General features: G+C 36.6%; 1 protein-coding gene across 1 annotated transcript; it reads right to left on the bottom strand.

Moving 5' to 3' along the window:
- On the bottom strand, positions 1-19313 carry LOC128207996 (crooked neck-like protein 1). Its single transcript, XM_052911240.1, has 16 exons — positions 19160-19313; positions 17807-17896; positions 17136-17198; positions 16478-16569; positions 16018-16101; positions 13836-13954; positions 12496-12618; positions 11744-11922; positions 11326-11487; positions 10709-10837; positions 8223-8435; positions 7654-7800; positions 3447-3641; positions 1975-2130; positions 899-991; positions 1-563 (listed from the first exon to the last, which is right to left on the bottom strand). The coding sequence occupies exons 1-16, from the start codon at positions 19217-19219 to the stop codon at positions 363-365; spliced, it is 2106 nt and encodes a 701-aa protein (XP_052767200.1). The 5' UTR covers positions 19220-19313; the 3' UTR covers positions 1-362.
- Between the last annotated feature and the right edge of the window lie 204 nt (positions 19314-19517).

The following is a 19517-nucleotide window of genomic DNA, read 5'->3' as shown; positions in this document are numbered from 1 at the left end:
TATACTTTTCTTTAATTTATTGTATCAGATAGTAATACAGACACCTTGTTGCCACATAAAGATACAACAATGATGATGATGATGATGATGATGATGATGATGATGATGATGATGATGATGAAGACGATGTAGTGAGGATTATGAAGATGATAATGATGAAATTTAATGAGAAAGTGGTAGTGTTCAAATGAAGAAATGGACAGTCTGACATGTTCTTTGAGAGCATATATATCCATTCATCAGTGTTGTAACATGATTTCTTGTCAAGTGGCGAGGAACAATAACAAAGACACCAGGCCTAGTGCTTTCCTCTATCAGTTATAGTCACAATATATTCCAACACAATCTCTAGGGCAAACAATTCAGTCCCCCTCAGTTTCCATGGCAACATGACTCTCCTCAGGGTTGTCTTCCCTTGATGCCCCTGCTTCCTCCTCCGCTGTCTCGTCAGTGTCCTGGGCCTTTTTCCACTTCTTAGCCATTGCCAGCAGTTTGAGGTTTGGCTGTGCTGCAGTCTCATCTGGGAATATGTAGTCGTAGTACTCCTCCCAGCCGGCATCAGACTGATATGTAATGAAAGACAAATGCTTAATTAATGAATTGACACAGAAAAGCTACCTATAGATAGGTAAAATTAATATAGTTTTTTAATGTAAGATCACAATATAATTAACTAAATGAGCATCAAAAGCTATATAATATAATGGTGTTGCAACTCATCAAATGTTTTCTTTTGGTGGTCACGAGGTGAAATATATTGTGATCTTGCATCTAAACAATATTACTTTCTTTTAATTATATGCATAAAAAAAGCATGTAAAATGAAAGTTACCTCCAAAGACAAACTAACTAAATAAGCTAAGTTCAAAAGCCAATAAGCATGGAAGAGATTGCTTACCCCATCATCTGTCTGTATCTTCCTCCTCTTCTTCACCTTCTGAGGCAACAGTTTCTCCACTCGACTGCGAGATTCATCGTCACCATGCTCAGCCTGTATATACACCACAAAACATGATATGTGGGTGTTTAAAAAGGCTATATTGGTACAAGTACAGGAAAATCTGATAGTCACCAAGTGGCCACCATTTTAACAGGCGTATTATGCAATCAATGTTGGGATGGTTTATACTTGAATGTAATGTTATGGAAGTGTGATTTACAGTAATACATTTCAAACAGATTTAATAGTCAAGAGTGGTTTTTAGTTCTTCTTTGTAAGTGAATGAAAGTTCAGGAAACCTGTACCAAAATTAAACAGACGGCTTGCTTCCTGATAGGTTATATCATAACATGATGAATCTAACTGGTATCCACAGACTTGGATATGCCACCTGTTATAAGCACTCATCAAAGTCAACCAATCATATACAAAAACATATATATATGTAAAAGGAGCAAAACTTAAGTAAATTCAGAAAATGAGGCGAATCATACTTGACAGAGATCTTATGCCTACACTGTCACCAAGATACACCATAATTGGGTAATAGATACTGCACAAGATATTCTTCTATTCTTTTAACTTTATAAGGGGCATAACTCTGAAGCTATTGAATCAATCCACCCAATGATCAAACATGACCAAGACATTAAGCCCCCAACAACTGTCAACAAGTTTCATTTTGATTATAATGGAATAAAGGCATAATTATGGAGTTTCTTATAATGATTTAACCCACTATCAGACTTGACTGAGAAATAATGCCCACAAACACTGTCACAAAGTTTTAGCACAATTGTATAATAAAGGGGCATAACTCTACTGATACGATCAAACTTGACTGAGAAACTGTGCCCACAAACATTGTTAAATGGTTCCATTATGAATGGACAATAAATACTCTATGCAATGTTTTGTTGTCAATGCTGCCGTCCCTATCAATGCCAAAAGTAATGCTTAATATCTTTATGCCATCATTCAAGCAACAAACTATTTTTCTCTTGTCATGCATGCTCATGTAAGAGGCCTATTACCTCAAAAGCCTGCCATGACTCTAGGATCATGAGTCGCTCTTCCTTCTCCTCTGCCTTCTTGAGGGTGGCTGCTGCCTCCTGGAAGATCCGCCGAGTGTTCTTTACATACTCAACTTCTCCTGTTGTCTTCTCAAACTGAGCATAGCTTATCCACACCTTAGAGAAAAAAAATCGACAAATGAAAAGTCAGAATTAACACATCAAACAAATGATATGTCAGAACTAAAGCGATAAACACATGAAATGTCAGTATTAACACAATGAACACATGAAATGTCAGAATTAACACAATGATCACATGAAATGTCAGAATTAACACAATGAACACATGAAATGTCAGAATTAACACAATGAACACATGAAATGTCAGAATTTACACAATGAACCAATGAAATGTCATAAAATTCATGTCAGAAGGACTGGGTAATTTTACAAACAAATAAGAAAAATGATTTATATAGTAGTGTGATCACAATTAACGCATTGACACAATATATCATTGCTAGAATCAGCCAAATATTGAAATAATGGTTTTGTAATATATGTTTAAATAAACTATAAAGGAAAATAATTCTAGTTCAATTTTAATTTGTCACAAGACCTTGACACAGCCATGTGAGTGACGTTGACCTTGAAGCTCAAAATCTGGGTGTCACCTCCTCATGGTGGATGCATATACCAAATTATTTCCAAATCCCACCCTAAATGAAATTATGGACCAGACACAAACCATTATAACCAGCAAGGCTTACATAGCAAAAATGACATAAGTTCTGAGCTACCCAGTGACCTTGATGTTGAAGCTAGAGTGTGGCATGACGCATCGTCATCTTATGGTGGTAACTAATTCCAAATTATTTCAATATACCACCATGAATAAAAGTTTGGACATGCACCACTATCATTTGTACAGCTTATATAGCAAAACGGACTAAGTTTTGTGGAGGTCCACAGTGACCTTGATCTTGAAGCAAGAGACCTCGGTCTAGTGTGTGAAATATGGTCATCTTTTGGCAGTCACTTATGTCAAATTATTATGATATCACAGGATAAATGACACAGTTATGGACTAGACATGAACCGCATGAATGACAAAGTTATGGACTGGACACGAACCACTTCCATAAGTAAGACTTATATAGCAAAACTGACAGTTTAGTGAGTCAACCATTTTATGCTAGTCAATTTTGGCAAACTAGTTTGAAATCCCACCATGAATGACAACAATGTTATGGACTGGACACACATGCAGGATAGACAGATGGGACAGATATTCTGATGTAGACCATTCCTATACAGCCCTCACTTCACTTTGATAAGCAAGAGCATAATGAAAGGATAATACATGTCCTAAACAAGCATGCAGCCAGTCTAACCTTCCTTTACATGAAAAACATGAAAGTAGAAAGATTAGTAACGATCAATAGCGTACAGAAATTGATTAACACTGCAGATTGTATGATCTTCCTGACCTTGACATGTTGGGTCCTCTGTAGCAGCCTCTTGTACAAGTTCCGTGTGTTGTTAAATTCCTCTTGTTCTATCTCAAAATCGATGTAGGCCTTCCAAAGAACTTCAGGCATATCCAGCTTGGTCTGAGCGATAGCAAGCTCGTATATGGCCCGCGCACGGTCCGCATCTCCAAGTATAGTCTCTAGCTCAGCATACTGCAAGTGGGTTACATGTAGTAGTACTTACAAAAGTTTCATTTTTATAACTAGCTGTAGAAGCATCTGAATTAATTATAATAAGTTAAACAGGATCTCATCTTTTATGTATGCAAGCATGTACATGTAGAACAACAGATTGCTCACTTGAAAAATAAAATCCTGTCCAGTGCCATTTTGATGCAAACTATTTACATCTTATGTCCACAATTTCCGGCCATAAGCAAGAAGCATTTAGCTCTGTAAATCTATACAAAAGGTAAGAAGGGCCAATCCTCAGGGGTAAAATTTGGAGGAACTTGGTAATGGACCTCTAGTTAGTGCTTCACACCAAATATCTTTTTTTAGGCAAGCAGTTTAGGACAATAGTATTTTCAGCTCTGGCTGCCATGTTGTTCTGACAGGGCTGTTTCATTTAAAACAAGAGATTGCTTTTTTGAAAAAGCGTTTGTCTCCCCTATTGTGTGGTCGTAGCTGAGAAAAAATAAATGATGGCCATGAAATTTGTAATTTTGGACTGGAAATGAAACAACAGTGAAGTTTAATTAACCTGTATTAAATAGTAAAGAGAAAAAAGTGTTGTTGATTAATCTTGGAAATGTAAACAAAGTTTGCATTGTATAAAGTTCCTGGGAGCAAGCATTATTCAATTATTGATTGGAACCCATTTTTCAGCTCAAGGTCATCGTGACCTTGACCTTTGACCTACTGATCAAACAATCATTAGGGATCATCTACATGACCAACTTGCATACAGAGTATTAAGTTCATGGGTGCAAATGTTCTTCAGTTACTAAGCTGTAACCATTTCTTCATCTAAAGGTTAGGGCAACCTTGACCTTTGACCTACTGATCGCAAAATCAATAGGGGTCATCTACTAGTCATGAACGACTAGCATACCAAGTATGAAGTGTGATGTAAAGACTGAAGGACTGGCTGACTGACAAACAGACTGATAACAAAATCAATAGGGGTCATCTACTAGTCATGACCAACTTGCATACCAAGTATGAAATTCCTGGGTGCAAGCGTTCTTTAGTTACTGAGCGGTTACCGTTCCTTCACCTCAAGGTTACAGCGACCTTGACCTTGACCTAGTGATCTCAAAATCAATAGGGTTCATCTACTAGTCCTGACCAACTAGCATACCGAGTATAAAGTGCCTGGGTGCAAGCGTTCTTTAGTTATTGAGCTGAAACCGTTTCTTCACCTCAAGGTCACGGTGACCTCGACCTTTAACCTGCTGATCTCAAAATCAATGGGAGTCATGTACTAGTCATGACTAACTAGCATACCAAGTATTTAGTTCCTGGGTACAAGTGTTCTTTAGTGATTGAGCAGAAGCTGAAGGTCACTGCCAACATATCATTTTTTACCTAAAGGTAACCTTGACCTATGACCTTATGATCCCAAAATCAATAGGGGTCATCTACTAGTCATGAACAACAAACATACCAAGTATGAAGTTCCTGGACCCAAAGGATCTTTAGTTATTAAGCGGAAACCATTTTTTCACCTCAAGTTCACTGCAACCTTAAACTTTGACTTAGTGATCTCAAAATCAATATGGGTCATCTACTAGTCATGACCAACTAGCATACAAAGTATGAAGTTCCTGGGTGCAAGCGTTCTTTAGTTATTGAGCGGAAACTGTTTCTTCACCTCAAGGTAAAGGTGCCCTTGACCTCTGACCTACTGATCTAAAAATCAATGGGAGTCATCTACTAGTCCGGACCAACAAGTATACTAAGTATGAAGTTCCTGGGTACAAGGGTTTTTTAATGATTGAGCAGAAACCATTTTTAAGCTTAAGGTCACTGCCAACATATCGTTTTTTACCTATAGGTAACCTTGACCTTTGACCTTTTGATCTCAAAATCAAAAAATGTCATCTACTAGTGATGAACAACTAGCATACCAAGTATGAAGTTCCTGGACCCAAAGGATCTTTACTTATTGAGCGGAAACTGTTTCTTCACCTCAAGGTCATGGTGACCTTTGACCTTTTGACCCCAAAATCATTAGGGGTCATCTACTAGTCATGACCTACTAGCATACCAAGTATGAAGTTCCTGGGTCTAAGCGTTCTATAGTTATTGAGCGGAAACAAAGTGTGCTGTACAGACTGACTGATGGACTGACTGATGGACAGGGCAAAAACAATATGTCTCCCCATGAATGGGGGAGACATAAATACACCTTTCCCATAATTGGACCGTCCTCCTTAAGCAGTTTATTTTAACTTATTGGAAGCAAAATAACAAACAGGAACTTAATCCTATAGAATTTCTATATTTTGTTTTCATGGGATGAGGTATATTTATTAATGGAATAACCATCACTGAGCCAGAAACATTTAAACATAAATGAGAGGTCAATGCAAGGAAGCTTCAGGACAGGTTTCAAAGAAAATGGCCTTGCAGTATATGTGGAGACATCAATAAATTCTAATAATTTGTTTACTATAAACATCTGCGGGCCATTTCATCTAGAATCCTAGGAGCTCTCTCTTACCTAGGAGTGATTTTTCAAAGGTAGTAATGCACTGTTTTAACTACTTCATAGAACAAGATTACTACTAGGATTTTTGAATTGGCTGGAGCTGAAGGATGGTCCATCAAGCACTTAATGGTTAGGTGAATTTAAAATAAAACTAGAGCTATCACTGAAGGTGATTAATACCCCCGAACGCCGCCCTGATATGAAATTGCAGTTAACTATTTGGAAAGCCAACCTATAAATGACAACTTTACTTTATGGACTATCGTCATTTATTCATTTTTTGATTATGTTTTTAAAAGTTAGAAAAAAGGCTTAAAACAATATCAGTGATGCTAATACTGAGATGTTATTACTGATATATTTGATGTCCTAAAGCACAGAATATACGATTGCCTATGACCATCTATTAATGAGTTAAGTTACTTTTTTTATACCAGTAGTTTAAATGTAATGGTTTATATAAACATATTTAGAAAGGAAAACACATAAAATGTTATGGATGGGGTTATTTTTGTTTTGTACAATTTCCGATTGTTATTGTTAAAATTAGAAAATAACGCTTTTATAATTGTTGATCTAGTTGTTTTCAAGTTATTGTCCAGACAAAAGTTTGACAAAAAAACACAGACAAAGGCAATAACTCTGTAATTTGCTAAATTAGTGTAATGATTCATGTACACTGAACTCCTTCTCATTGTGCTGTACCATTGTATAAAGTTTTATTACATTCCATCCCGTAGTTTTCAAGTTATGCTCTGGACAAGAAAAAAGTAACAAAGGGCATTAACTCGGTAATTGGCTGAAATAGAATTGCGGTTCCTGTACACTGCACTCCCTCTCATAATGATCTTTCAGCAAAAAAAGAAATAAAGGGCAATAACTCAGTAATTAGCTAAAGTAGAGTTACAGTTCTTGAACACTGCACTTCCTCTCATTGTATGAAGTTCCAATGAATTCCATCCAGTACTTTTCAAGTTATACTCCAGACAAAAAAAAAAGTAACAAAAGGCAATTACTCAGTAATAAGCAAGAATAGAGTTATGGTTATTGTACACTGCACTTCCTCTCATTATGCTCTACCATTGTGTGAAGCTTAAGCCAATTCCATCCAGTAGTTTTTAAGTTATACTCCGGACAAGGTAAATTGCAACGGACCGACCGACAAACCGACCCACCGACCACAGGGTGACTCCAATATACCCCCTTCAAACTTTGTTTGTGGGGGGTATAATTACTAACTAGCTCCATAATATATATGTTCATGCACACCTGAAGGATCAACTAAAAATTTATTAAAACTTAAGTTGTATGCCGAGGTACAAATGTGTGCACCGTCTCTGGCAACAATTTTCATCATTTAAACATCTTGAACAGATTTTGTTTCATGGCCATTGTTTTTGCATGCAGACAACACTAAGGCTATTAAAATAGACCAAGTATTTTCTTTGGAAAACAAGTGTGCTAGCAAGGATGAAAACATGAAGCCAAATCTGCAAAAGCTTCCTGTACCTTCATCCATGTTGTGCAGTTTTCTGAACCAAACTCCAGAAACTTTTCATACAATATCCGACATCGCTCAAACTCTCTAAGCTGTAGTTCCATGTCTATGTAGCCCCGGAACAGTTTGTTCTTTGGACATTTTCCTATTGCAACACCCTATAAAGACACATAATAATATACAAGCCAATCTAAAGAAAATGTTGTTTGATACACAAACAGCAAAGTAAAATAAAAGTTCTCCAAATACAATAAATTATGATCATCACTTTTACCCAATATATACTAGCAGAGTAAAGAAATGGGGCAAGCAATACTATACTGGTTCTTAAACAACCCTGGAAATAGCAATTTCTCATTTTTAAAGATAATGTCAGTTATTTGGAAAACTGTCATGATTTGAGCATATAAATGAACCTCTCTGTATCCCTATTCCATTCTAATTGTAATATAATTGAAACAAAAGTAATGTTCTCATTGAAATACTTGACATTATATTTGATATACTTTGAATCATGCTGTTAGTATATAATGAATAAACAATACCCTAATTAAAGAAACAAAAAATAAAGGAAAATTACCAAAATTTTTCTAGCATTAACAAGGTTTTTCTGTCGCAGTTCAAACTGCGCAAACAGAAGCCAGATCTTGGCGAATGTGAATTTTTTGTGTGGAATGATGTCAAGACAGGCCTTGTAGACGGCGCGGGTTTTCTCCGCATCCTCCATTTCCAGTTCCTCATATAGGGCATAGTTTATCCACAGGTAGATGTAGCGACGCCATAAACGCTTCTCCTGGATAATGGAACAGAAACAGTGAGTTTTGTTCGTAATATTTAATATTAGCTTGATAGTAAAACTGCTCTAAGCTGGTATGTGTCACTATAGAGTCTATTTTCTAGATATAAACCAGTGCAGGTGTATATTTTCAAAGGCTTTCAGAAACTTTCCCTTGAACCAATAACCTCTTGTTGAGAGACTGACACCTTAACAACTAGACCATACTCGGTGGCCAATAAATAAGGGTGTACATTAATACAGCAAATATTGAATTTGGAAGCACTATTTTCAAATACTTCATAGATAAGTGACCAGATTCAAGATAAAAGCCAGATTATTTGTGAACTTAACAAGTACTCCTCTTTCAGACTATCTCATTTTATTAAAGATACAGTAACTGTTTGTCATATTATATGAAATCAGTTGGAAATATTTTCAAGGACCTTGATTATGCACATTTCTGCTATGAGCCATTACCATAACGAGTGATATTATTATTACATGCTGGCAATGGCACGCTGACCTGGGCAGGCTGTGATGGAAAGCTTGTATGTGTCCAATAGCACTACCGTAATGAACTAGTCATATCCCTACACTACAGACCTGGGCAGGCAGTATGTGTCCAATAGCATTACCGTAAGGAACTAGTCAATATCCCTACACTACAGACCTGGGCAGGCAGTATGTGTCCAATAGCATTACCGTAAGGAACTAGTCAATATCCCTACACTACAGACCTGGGCAGGCAATATGTGTCCAATAGCATTACCGTAAGGAACTAGTAACATAAATACTGACCTCTACAGGCAATATGTTGGCAATAGCAGGCTTGTATGTGTCCACTAGTAAAACTGTAATGAAGTACCGGTAGTTATATACAAACTGACCTGGGGAGGCAGTATATATGCGATAACACCCTCTTATTTGTCCAATAGCAAAACCATAATGATACATACAGGCGGTATATTGGACATGGCAGGCTGGTATGTGTCCAATAGTAGCAAGAGATGTTTGTCAAACATTATACCCCCCTTAGCGCCATGTTGTCAGGAATATTTGGACAATTGAATGAAATATGCATGGACTGAAATGACAGCTGATTTGTCATTGACATTGGGTGTCTTTGAGGTAGTTTTTAGATTATGACCATTCAAAGTGTGAGGATTAGTAGGTACAGTTTTTAATCATGTTCAGATGATGACTGATAGTTGCAGATAAACATGTATCCTGTTAGCAGCAGAGAATAAAGAAATAAAGAAATAGGACATACATTTTAATGACCTATATGAGTTGTGACCTTGACCTTTGACTGTATGACCTCAAAATCCATAGGGGTCATCTAATGGTCACTCCCAACCTAAATGTGAAGTTGAGTGCCATGGGTGCAGGTATTGTCAAGTTATCACAAAGTCAAGCTTTTTGAGTTCAAGGTCTCTATGACCTCGACCTTTGACCCGATGATCCCTAAAATCAATAGGGGCCATCTACTGGTCAGAACCAGGCTCTGTGTAAAGTTTGATCACCATAGGTCCAGGCATTGTTGAGTTATCACTCTGAGAAGCTCTGTCAACCTTTTTGCGTTAAAGGTCTCTGTGACCTTGACCTTTGGTCAAGTCTGATGACCATTGGCTCAGGAATTGTCAAGTTTGCATTCAAAGTCACTGTGACCTTGACCTTTGACCCAATGACACCTAAAATAAATAAGGGTCATCTACTGGTCAGGCCCAACGCCGAAGTCAAGTTTGTGGGCAATGGGTGCAGGCATTGTCTAGTTATCACTCGGACAACCATTTAGCATTCAAGTTCACTGTGACCTTGTCCTTTGACCCTATGACCCCTAAAATCAATAGGGGTCATCTACTTGTCAGGCCCAACCATGTCAAGCTTGATGACCATAGGTCTAGGAATTGTTGAGTTATCACTCAGACAAGCTTTGGTCTACCCATGTACGGTTGACCGGCCAACATGTGCAAAGCAATATACCCCCTCTTCTTCGAAGGGGGAATAATAATCTAGTTTAAGTTATATCCATACTGACCTGGTAGGTGGTATATTGGCCAAGGTGGGCTAGTATATGTCCAATCATAATACCGTAATGAACTAGCTATATCCATACTGACCTGGGCAGGCGGTATGTTGGCGATGGTACGCTCATACGTTATTGTGTCCAATAGCAATACCGTAACTAACTATATCCATACTGACATGGGCAGGTGGTATGTTGGAGATGGCGGGCTCGTATGTGTCCAATAGCAATACCATAATGAACTAGCTATATCCATACTGACCTGGGCAGGGGGTATGTTGGCGATGGCACGCTCGTATGTGTCCCTGATATGGTCCACATTCCCATCATCTTCCATCAGTCGGAGGTAGTCAAACCAGGCATCATAGTTTAATGGGTTGCTCTTCACCTCCTGGTAACACATAAAACATTCCAATTTCATACATCATGTGCTGAATAAAACTTATCTGTGACCATGTTTAGAAAGTATGAATTTTGATATCTTGAACGGCTCATGAAAACAAAAATATGTGGACAGGCAAACAGACGAACAGATTGACAAGAGTAATTATTATAGGTCACCCGCAATTTTTTATAGAGACCTATTTATACGATTGTTCATTTGATTGCCATTTGAATAAATTGCAAGTCTTAACACTTGAACAGAGTTTAATCAAAGACTGTCAAGGTAACACTTGGAAGATACAGTCTTGGCTTTTTCAAATAGTTTTACTTTAATAGCTAGTTTGTGCAAGTCAGATGTTTAAAACTGACTGGATGACAACCATCCTTGTCATATTTCAAAATATTTTTGCACTCACTGTCAATACCTAAATAATTGATATATGGACCTAGTTTATCATTCAATCCATGGCACTGAAATGTATCTATTGTGTTAACCTCTTCATACTGGAACCTCCTCTTGCTAACTATCACATCTTCTATAGCTGCTCTAGATCCAAACTTCTTCTCATGGACTGTGTAGTTCTTGTAGATCTCCTGGCACTTGTCTTTCGGTAGATGGTCAAGGGCGTATTTGTAAATCACTCTCGCTCTCTCATGCTACAATTGAAGATTTATTTAAAACATATCTTTAAACTCTTACCACTCTGATATCAATATGGGCTTAATATTGCATAGAGATATCTAAGGTAAAATCTTTAATTCGGTAACAGAAATATTTAAATACAGTTTTGTAATTATATAAGTACATATTCCTAAATTCTGAAATGATTGTATGTCAATCAAGAAATAGGATAGCAATTTGCATTATTTGTTCATCAGCTTTCTAGTCCCAAACTCCAGCAACTTTACATACCTCTTTCTGTCCCTCCTCAAACTTTGAGAAAGCGATGATGAGTTTTTCATCCATATTATCCTCCCCAAAGTATTCAATCGCCCGCTCATAGATGCTGCGTGCACTGTTGATATAGCTGTTCTTCTGCTCAAACCGGGCATACTTTATCCAGTTCTTTACCTCAGGGTGGATAATAACAAGTATGGAAAGTTAAGGAAACAACAGGCATCTTTTGATGATGAATTATTAAGAATGACATACAAACTGTTCATGGCATAATTTTGAGCTAGGTTATAGGCCAGAGGCCAGATAGAGACAACCCGCTCTAGTTTTAGCATGATTCCAGGTCATTTTAATTCTACCTTTTTTCTGTAAAATTGGCAAACATTTTAACAGACAGTTTCAAAGTTCACCAGTCTGGGCAGGTTTATCAGATGTCTGCCATAAAATGTGATAGGAATCAATTGTTCAGTTAAGCACCACAAGGAGTTTGGATGGTGAAAACAACTACATCACAAATGGAATGTAACTAATGAAAAATCTTACCCATATTTTCAAAATTAGTGTTCTTAACCATTTTGAATTAAGAAATAAATGAATATATTAAACTAATAACCATCTAATCAAGCAATCCTGCTACACTCTAATTTTATTATTATGAAAGAAAAGCAAAAGAGCATTGCTGACCCTTTTGAGCATCAATAACGCCATGAGCAAGAGGATTGCAATTACTCATGTACTCAGAATATTAACCATTTCAATATAAAGGATATATCTCTCATAGATCATCCTTGCCCTGTCAAGCTCCTTGTAGCGTAGCTCAAAGTTGATATATGAGTGCCACGCCTGCTCCTCCGGCTCCCATTCCATCCAGCGTTCAAACACCTGGCGACAACCTGCATGTACAAAAAGGTATACAAAATGCTTTGCTATAAGAATTCTAAAAACAAACTATTTTTGATTTCATAATCATTTTCCTCTGATTTCTCTCTATAATGGTGTTAATCATTATACAAAGAGGTGATATTATTTTTATTTCCAACATACTCCTGATAGGAATGTTATTGTTGTGACAGTTTCACATTTTGTGATAATTAAGGGACTCCAGCTAAATACAATATCATTTTAATCAACATAAATCACACAAAATTGACATATTTGAAAGTGTTCTTTTAAAATGTTGTTTATCTTGGCCAAATAAATATACCAGTATGATCAGCATTTACAGGGAAACTGTTTTCAGCTTAGCACAAGCACCAGCAGTCATGTGGCATGTCATGGTTCATTGATCGATAGAAATCCAATTGCATTGATGACTTTAAAGAAAGCTTTGGACATTTATAGACATTTTCTGATGCTGTGGTGTAAGCTTTCTGACTCTGCGTTTTATTACTATAACAGTCTAAGATACTTATATTCGGGTCAGCATAACATTTACCCCACTTTGTGAGAATCCCTTTAAATGAAAAAATTATCTTAATTTGTATATTGAATAAAGGTGCTAGCTTTATTGGTTGTACAATATGATAATTGGTAATAGGGTCCTATGTCGAGTAATCCAGCTTATCAGGTAGACTCTTTGACAGCAGCAGAGAAAAACTGTAACATTTTTGTGATCACAATCCAAGAACTATCTTCATTGGTTTCTTCCTGGTATAATACTACAACAAAAATCCTAATACTGAACACATAATCATATATTAACTCAGCAAGTAATGTTTTATTTGTTTTCATAAAATATTTAGTTTGAGCGCGAGGGATCCACCTTGGTAAGTGCAGTGGTTAGGGCACTCGCTCACCTAAAGACAACTCGGGTTCGATTCCCAACCCAGGCACATGTGTGTTTGATTTGTGGTCACGGACATGTGGGTTTCCTCCACAACACAAGATCATTCTCTAGCATAACATTTTGCCAACAAGAGTGATTAATATAATGTTGCAATAACTTGTTTCACAATTGTTGTAAAATAAAGAAGTTTAAACTACCTGGTAAATTCAAGCCTCAAGCATGGTCAAGGGCTATGATTCTAGCTGAACATTTATTTATCCTGTATATATACATTACAGGTAATTTAGGTTCATGTATACAGTGCGTCCCTTGTTTAGAGAGTACCTGCAATGTTTCCCAACATTTCCTCCATGTATGTGTATTTGTACCAGAACTGATTTGCCCTGGGTAAAACTGTGATGGCTCGGTCCCAGATATTCCTGGCATGGTTGATTTGTCTCATCCTGTCAACATTCAGTTTCAAAAAACAAAATTAATCCATCCAGATTTGAAGAGCTCTTACAATGCTATTGTACAAACTGTTATTGATGGTTGGAAAGAACTAATTATAATCTATTCAAGGTACATCACAGAACCAATATATTCATGGATTCATATTCATTTGATTTACAGTTACAAGTTTATAACATGAGATGTTTGTCAAACATTATGCCCCCCTGAGCGCCATGTTGTCAGGATTATATGGACAAATGAATGAAATATGCATTGACCCAAATGATGCTGATTTGTCACTGACATTGGATGCTATTGAGGCAGTTTTAAGATTATGACCATTCAAAGTGTGAGAATAGAGTGTGTTATGACCATGACCTTTGACTCTATGACCTCAAAATCCATAGGAGTCATCAGCTGATCACCAAAAATCTAAATGTCAAGTTTGAGGGCCATGGGTGCAGGCATTGACAAGTTATCACACAGACAAAGCTTTTTTCGCTCAAGGTCACTGTGACCTTGACCTTTGACCGCTAAAATCATAAAGGGTCGTCTAGAGGTCAGACACAACTCCAAGTCAAGTTTGAGGGCCATGGGTGCAGGCATTGTCGAGTTATCACTCTAAACATCTTCGCATTCAAAGTCACTGTGAACTTGACCTTTGACCCAATGACTCCTTAATTCAATAAGGGTCATCTTCTGGACAGGCCCAACTAACATGTCAAGTTTGATGATCATAGGTTCAGGCATTGTTCAGATATCACTGGGAGAAGATTTGTTAACTTTTTGCATTAAAGGTTACTGTGACCTTGACCCAATGATCCCCAAAGTCAAGAGGGGTCATTTACTGGTCAGGCCCAACCTTTATGTCAAGTTTGATGACCATAGGTCCAGGAATGATCAAGTTTGCTTTTAATGTCACTGTGACCTTGACCTTTGACCCCCTAGAATCAATAGGGGTCATCTACTGGTAAGGCCCAACCTCCAAGTCAAGTTTAAGGGGCCATGGGTGCAGGCATTGTTGAGTTATCACTCAGACAACCTTTTATCATTCAAGGTCACTTTGACCTTGACCCCCCCAAAACAATAGGAGTCATCTACTGGTCAGGCCCAACCTCCAAGTCAAGTTTGAGGGCCATGGGTGCAGAAATTGTCGAGTTATCACTCAGACAGCCTTTTAGCATTTAAGGTCACAGTGACCTTAACCTTTGGCCCGATGACCCCTAAAAACAATAGGGGTCATCTACTGGTCAGGCCCAACCTCCAAGTTATGTTTGAGTGCCATGGGTGCAGGCATTGTCAATTATCACATGACAACCTTTTTAGTTTTACCATTCAAGGTCAAAATGAACTTGACCTTTGGCCTGATGACCCCTAAGTCATCTACTGGTCAGGCCCAACCTCCAAGTCCAGTATGAGGGCCATGGGTGCAGGCATTGTCGAATTTTGACTCGGACAACCTTTTACCATTCAATATCACTGTGACCTTGACCTTTGGCCCAATGACCCCCCAAAACAATAGAGGTCATCTACTGGCCAGGCCCAACTTCCATATCAAGTTTGATGACAATAGATGTAGACATTGTTGAGTTATCACTTGGACAAGCTTTAAAATTATTTACCATTAAAGGTCACTCTGACCTTGACCTTTGACCCGATGAGCCCTAAAATCAATAGGGGTCATCTACTGGTCAAGCCCAACCTTCATGTCAAGTTTGATGACCATACGTTCAAAAATTGTTGAGTTATCAGTCGGACAAGCTTTGGTCTACCGACCGACATGTGCAAAGCAATATATCCCTCTTCTTCGAAGGGGGGCATAATAATTAATACTCTGAAGAAGAACACTCATTCTGGCAATCATTGTGTCAGGCAATTTGATGAATGATAGATGACTGAATAGATTTGATTTGGATATTGATGATAAACATAATTAAATATTAACCATTAAGGAACTGTTAACGCTACAAACTTTATGTAGCATTACAACCCAGGACAGATCACTTTAATGCTAATTTAAAATCAAAGTGTTAAACATCTTTAAAGGTAAATGTTCAATTGCATGCCCCATTACCTCATCTCCATTTCGGCGTATTTCAACCACAGTGTGATGTTCCTATGATCAACATCTAACGCTCTCTCATACACCGACCTTGCTCTGAAAAAGAAAATAACACAGTACATATATTGACAAACTCTTTGCAGCTTTTAAGTATTCAATTATTATTTATCACAAATGAGTTAAAACTTAGTTATTTAATTCTTCAAATATAACAAAAGCAAAAAGCCATATTAGACTTAGGGTCACATTATCAATGAGTGTAAAACAAAATGTAGTGATACCAAGAATTTCAGATAAATATTTAATCAGATTTATGAATTTTACTGAACATTTTACAGACAAAATAAAATAAACTTAGACTAAATTGACCAATCCAACTACTTATGTTCCGTTTTTACATTTTATACTTCACAGTAATATCAATGAAAAAAATGATCATACAAAATGTCCGTTTTTAAGGGTCAAATGTTACCTCTGTACTTCCTTCTGGCTCTCTTCCCATCCACCATATTTGATCCAGTTTGTTATTTGCCCTCTGTTCTTTCTAATATTGTCTTCAAACATCTGCAGTAAGTAGAAATGGTTATTACCTTCTGGATAAACTAGTTAATATCATTCATAAATGATGTCAGCATCATATAAATAAATAGCATAATAACTCTTGGCATGATGTCATAAATGATTAGTTAGTAAATTGTGGTCGTTATACAACCATGTTTTAGGTATTTATATTATTATAATACTAGTAACTCATTAATTAAACTCATAAAGACTGGTTTTCCTCAATTACAGATAACTCCTTAATAAAAAGTGTATTGGTGCTTACGCTTTATCTTCCATAGTCTACTACAGTCATCAGAATTAGACTTTTGGATGAACAAGCCCGAGTTCCAATACTATTGCTTGGCATCAAATTTTTTAACATGCCCTGCTATATAAAATTCAGAATTTGAGCAAGCCAGGAAGACATATTACCAGTGCATTACTCATAACATTACCAGCCTGGTAATTGATAAAGTCTTTTAACATTAATTTATGTTAAAGAACAGTTATGAAACAGATTTTCACCATTGAGTTAACTTCTGTTTCTATTTATCCATTAATAACTATCATATCAGAAATGGTCATACCTTTCTTTGGCGAAGTCTGTAGGCTTGCAACTCATCAGGATCAGATATTTTTTGCTTTGGAGGCTAAAACAGCAAAAAGAAGTTATTTGAAAGTAAATCAAAATTATTATAAATTGCACCAAAAAACAGCATACCCCGGTATACAAATAAAAGAAAGTGAAAGTTTTGAGCAGGTGTGGTCAAAAGAAACAGAACACATTTTTTGAAAATAGGTCTTTGAGTTTGTACAACTAAGAGAGGGAAGTCTTAAGTAATGTCAGATTTAATCATTGAGACAAAAATAAATTTCATAATTATAAACTGCTTTTTTTTTTTTTTTAAGATTCATTCTCATTGTACCTTCACTTGTTAATATCAGACTGAAAATGAAATTTATCTAGTTTGTAAGCAGTGATTTTTTTTTAAATTATTTTTACCGCCTGTGCCTTGCAAATTGGGAAAAAAGTGTATTTTGGGGAAAATGGCAAATTTACATGTATTAACTTTTTTATGCATACATTATGCTGTGAAAGTAAGTCTTGTCAAGACTTTGTTTATATTTCAAGATATTTATTGCTTTTTTATTCAATAGCCTAATCTGCATTTATCAAATTGGGATAAAATTCAGGTAGTCTTGGTCTCTTAGCCTACTGGTTATTTAATACACAGACTGGTTCATATGTTTGTCATACCGGTGGAACAAGCTCCAACTCTCTCTCCTTGGCTTCTCTCAGCAGCTGTTCCGCTGTTATCTGTACAGGAGCCGGCATCTTGTTCTTCACCTGCAGGTGTAAAATATAGAAAAACATTAAAAAAACACTTGTGAAATGAATTACTTTTTAGAACTTACTTTTATAATTTGAGTAATAATGCCAATCAATTAACTGTAAATCCAATTCCAAAAAAAGTAATACTATCTAAACCTAAATTCAATTTTAGATTCGCAAATTGAATCCTTTTTTAAAACATTCAAGTGAATATCAAAACATGATTTATCTGACTGGCACTATACATCTTTTCATGCATATACTTTTTTTTATGTCAATTTTTTTCATGAAGAAACATTAAGCCATACGGTCAATTAAGGGTGAAGTATTTGATTTTCTTTATACTACCAAGCCAATGTTTACTAAATACCTCCAATGAATGTTTGCTTCAAAAGCAATAATTTTTAAAATTGCATGTCTGGTTCAATACATTTATCACTATTTTTAAAAGGTTTATTAGTGCTTGACAACATTTTTCATTTTACGAACTTTCATGATTTAATGACAGCGTTTTCAATGTACATTCTAAATGGCCGACGTTCAATAGCTCTGCCTACTGGCGATGTTCCACTTATTGGCCCAGACACAACCAAATTATCGGATTAGTAGATTACCGATTATGATAACACCTCTTGTCTGCATATTACACAAATACACAAGAAGCTGCCATATGACATCACAATGACAAGGCACATGGAAAGGTGAAATGCCAGCTCAGAACATTTTCTGCATTCTACATCATGATGCTGGTGCCATGCTTAAAACACCTAGCGGAAACATTACTATCACCTGTATTGCGCAATATGTCTAAATTATGACAGTGGACTACAGGGCTGATGATCTTTGGTGATGATTCCAATAATAAAAAGAGAAATACTGGGATAAAAGGTAATAGAGCAATTGTGAAAAGGGCACTTCCAAGATTTAAGGTGGCAGGGTGATAGGCAAAGGGGCATGGGGGAGCACCCTATAAATGGGCTAGCTGGAGCACTGTTATAATCTCAGCACTAAAACAGTAACTGTCAAACTGGAACAACGTTTATCAGGGATCCTGTTGAATGTGCAATACATTGGTAGCTCCACCATGTTCATTATACCGCACAATCTAACTGTGTCATACGACGATGATGTATTTTGAGGTGGCGTCATATTAAACTTATCAAAATTCTCCATTAAAAAAAATGAGTATATGGCTTTTAAACCACTGCAATCTTTGAGAGATTGACCTGCATCGCGAAAACATATGACATAAAACGTAAATGAGAAATATTTTCCAACCTTTGTTATTTTCGGCATTTTTCTTTTATCCTCCTTCGATTCCATGTCTGGATCAATCATTTTGGAAACTGTTTTTAGGTTTCAATGGTTAACTAAAATATATTTTAAGTTTGATTGATAAAACGTTAGTTCTTGTTTACAATTCGAGTATTTAGACGCAAAGGCAGTAGCGAAACGGTCAGCCGCTTTCCAAAAGGTGCAGCAGTGACTTCCCTTTAAAGTTTAAGTTATCGCTATCGCGATCACTGCCACAACGATTTCTTTAAGATAATTTCAATTTGAACACAATAAACATAGTTACACAATGATTTAATGTTAGAGGATCTAAATATATACGTTTAAAAAGCCGTATAAGGGA

The sequence above is a fragment of the Mya arenaria genome, chromosome 11, assembly GCF_026914265.1.
Source record: "Mya arenaria isolate MELC-2E11 chromosome 11, ASM2691426v1".
In the NCBI taxonomy this organism is placed as follows: Eukaryota; Metazoa; Mollusca; class Bivalvia; order Myida; family Myidae; genus Mya; species Mya arenaria.
This window is presented reverse-complemented; position numbering and strand designations above follow the sequence as displayed.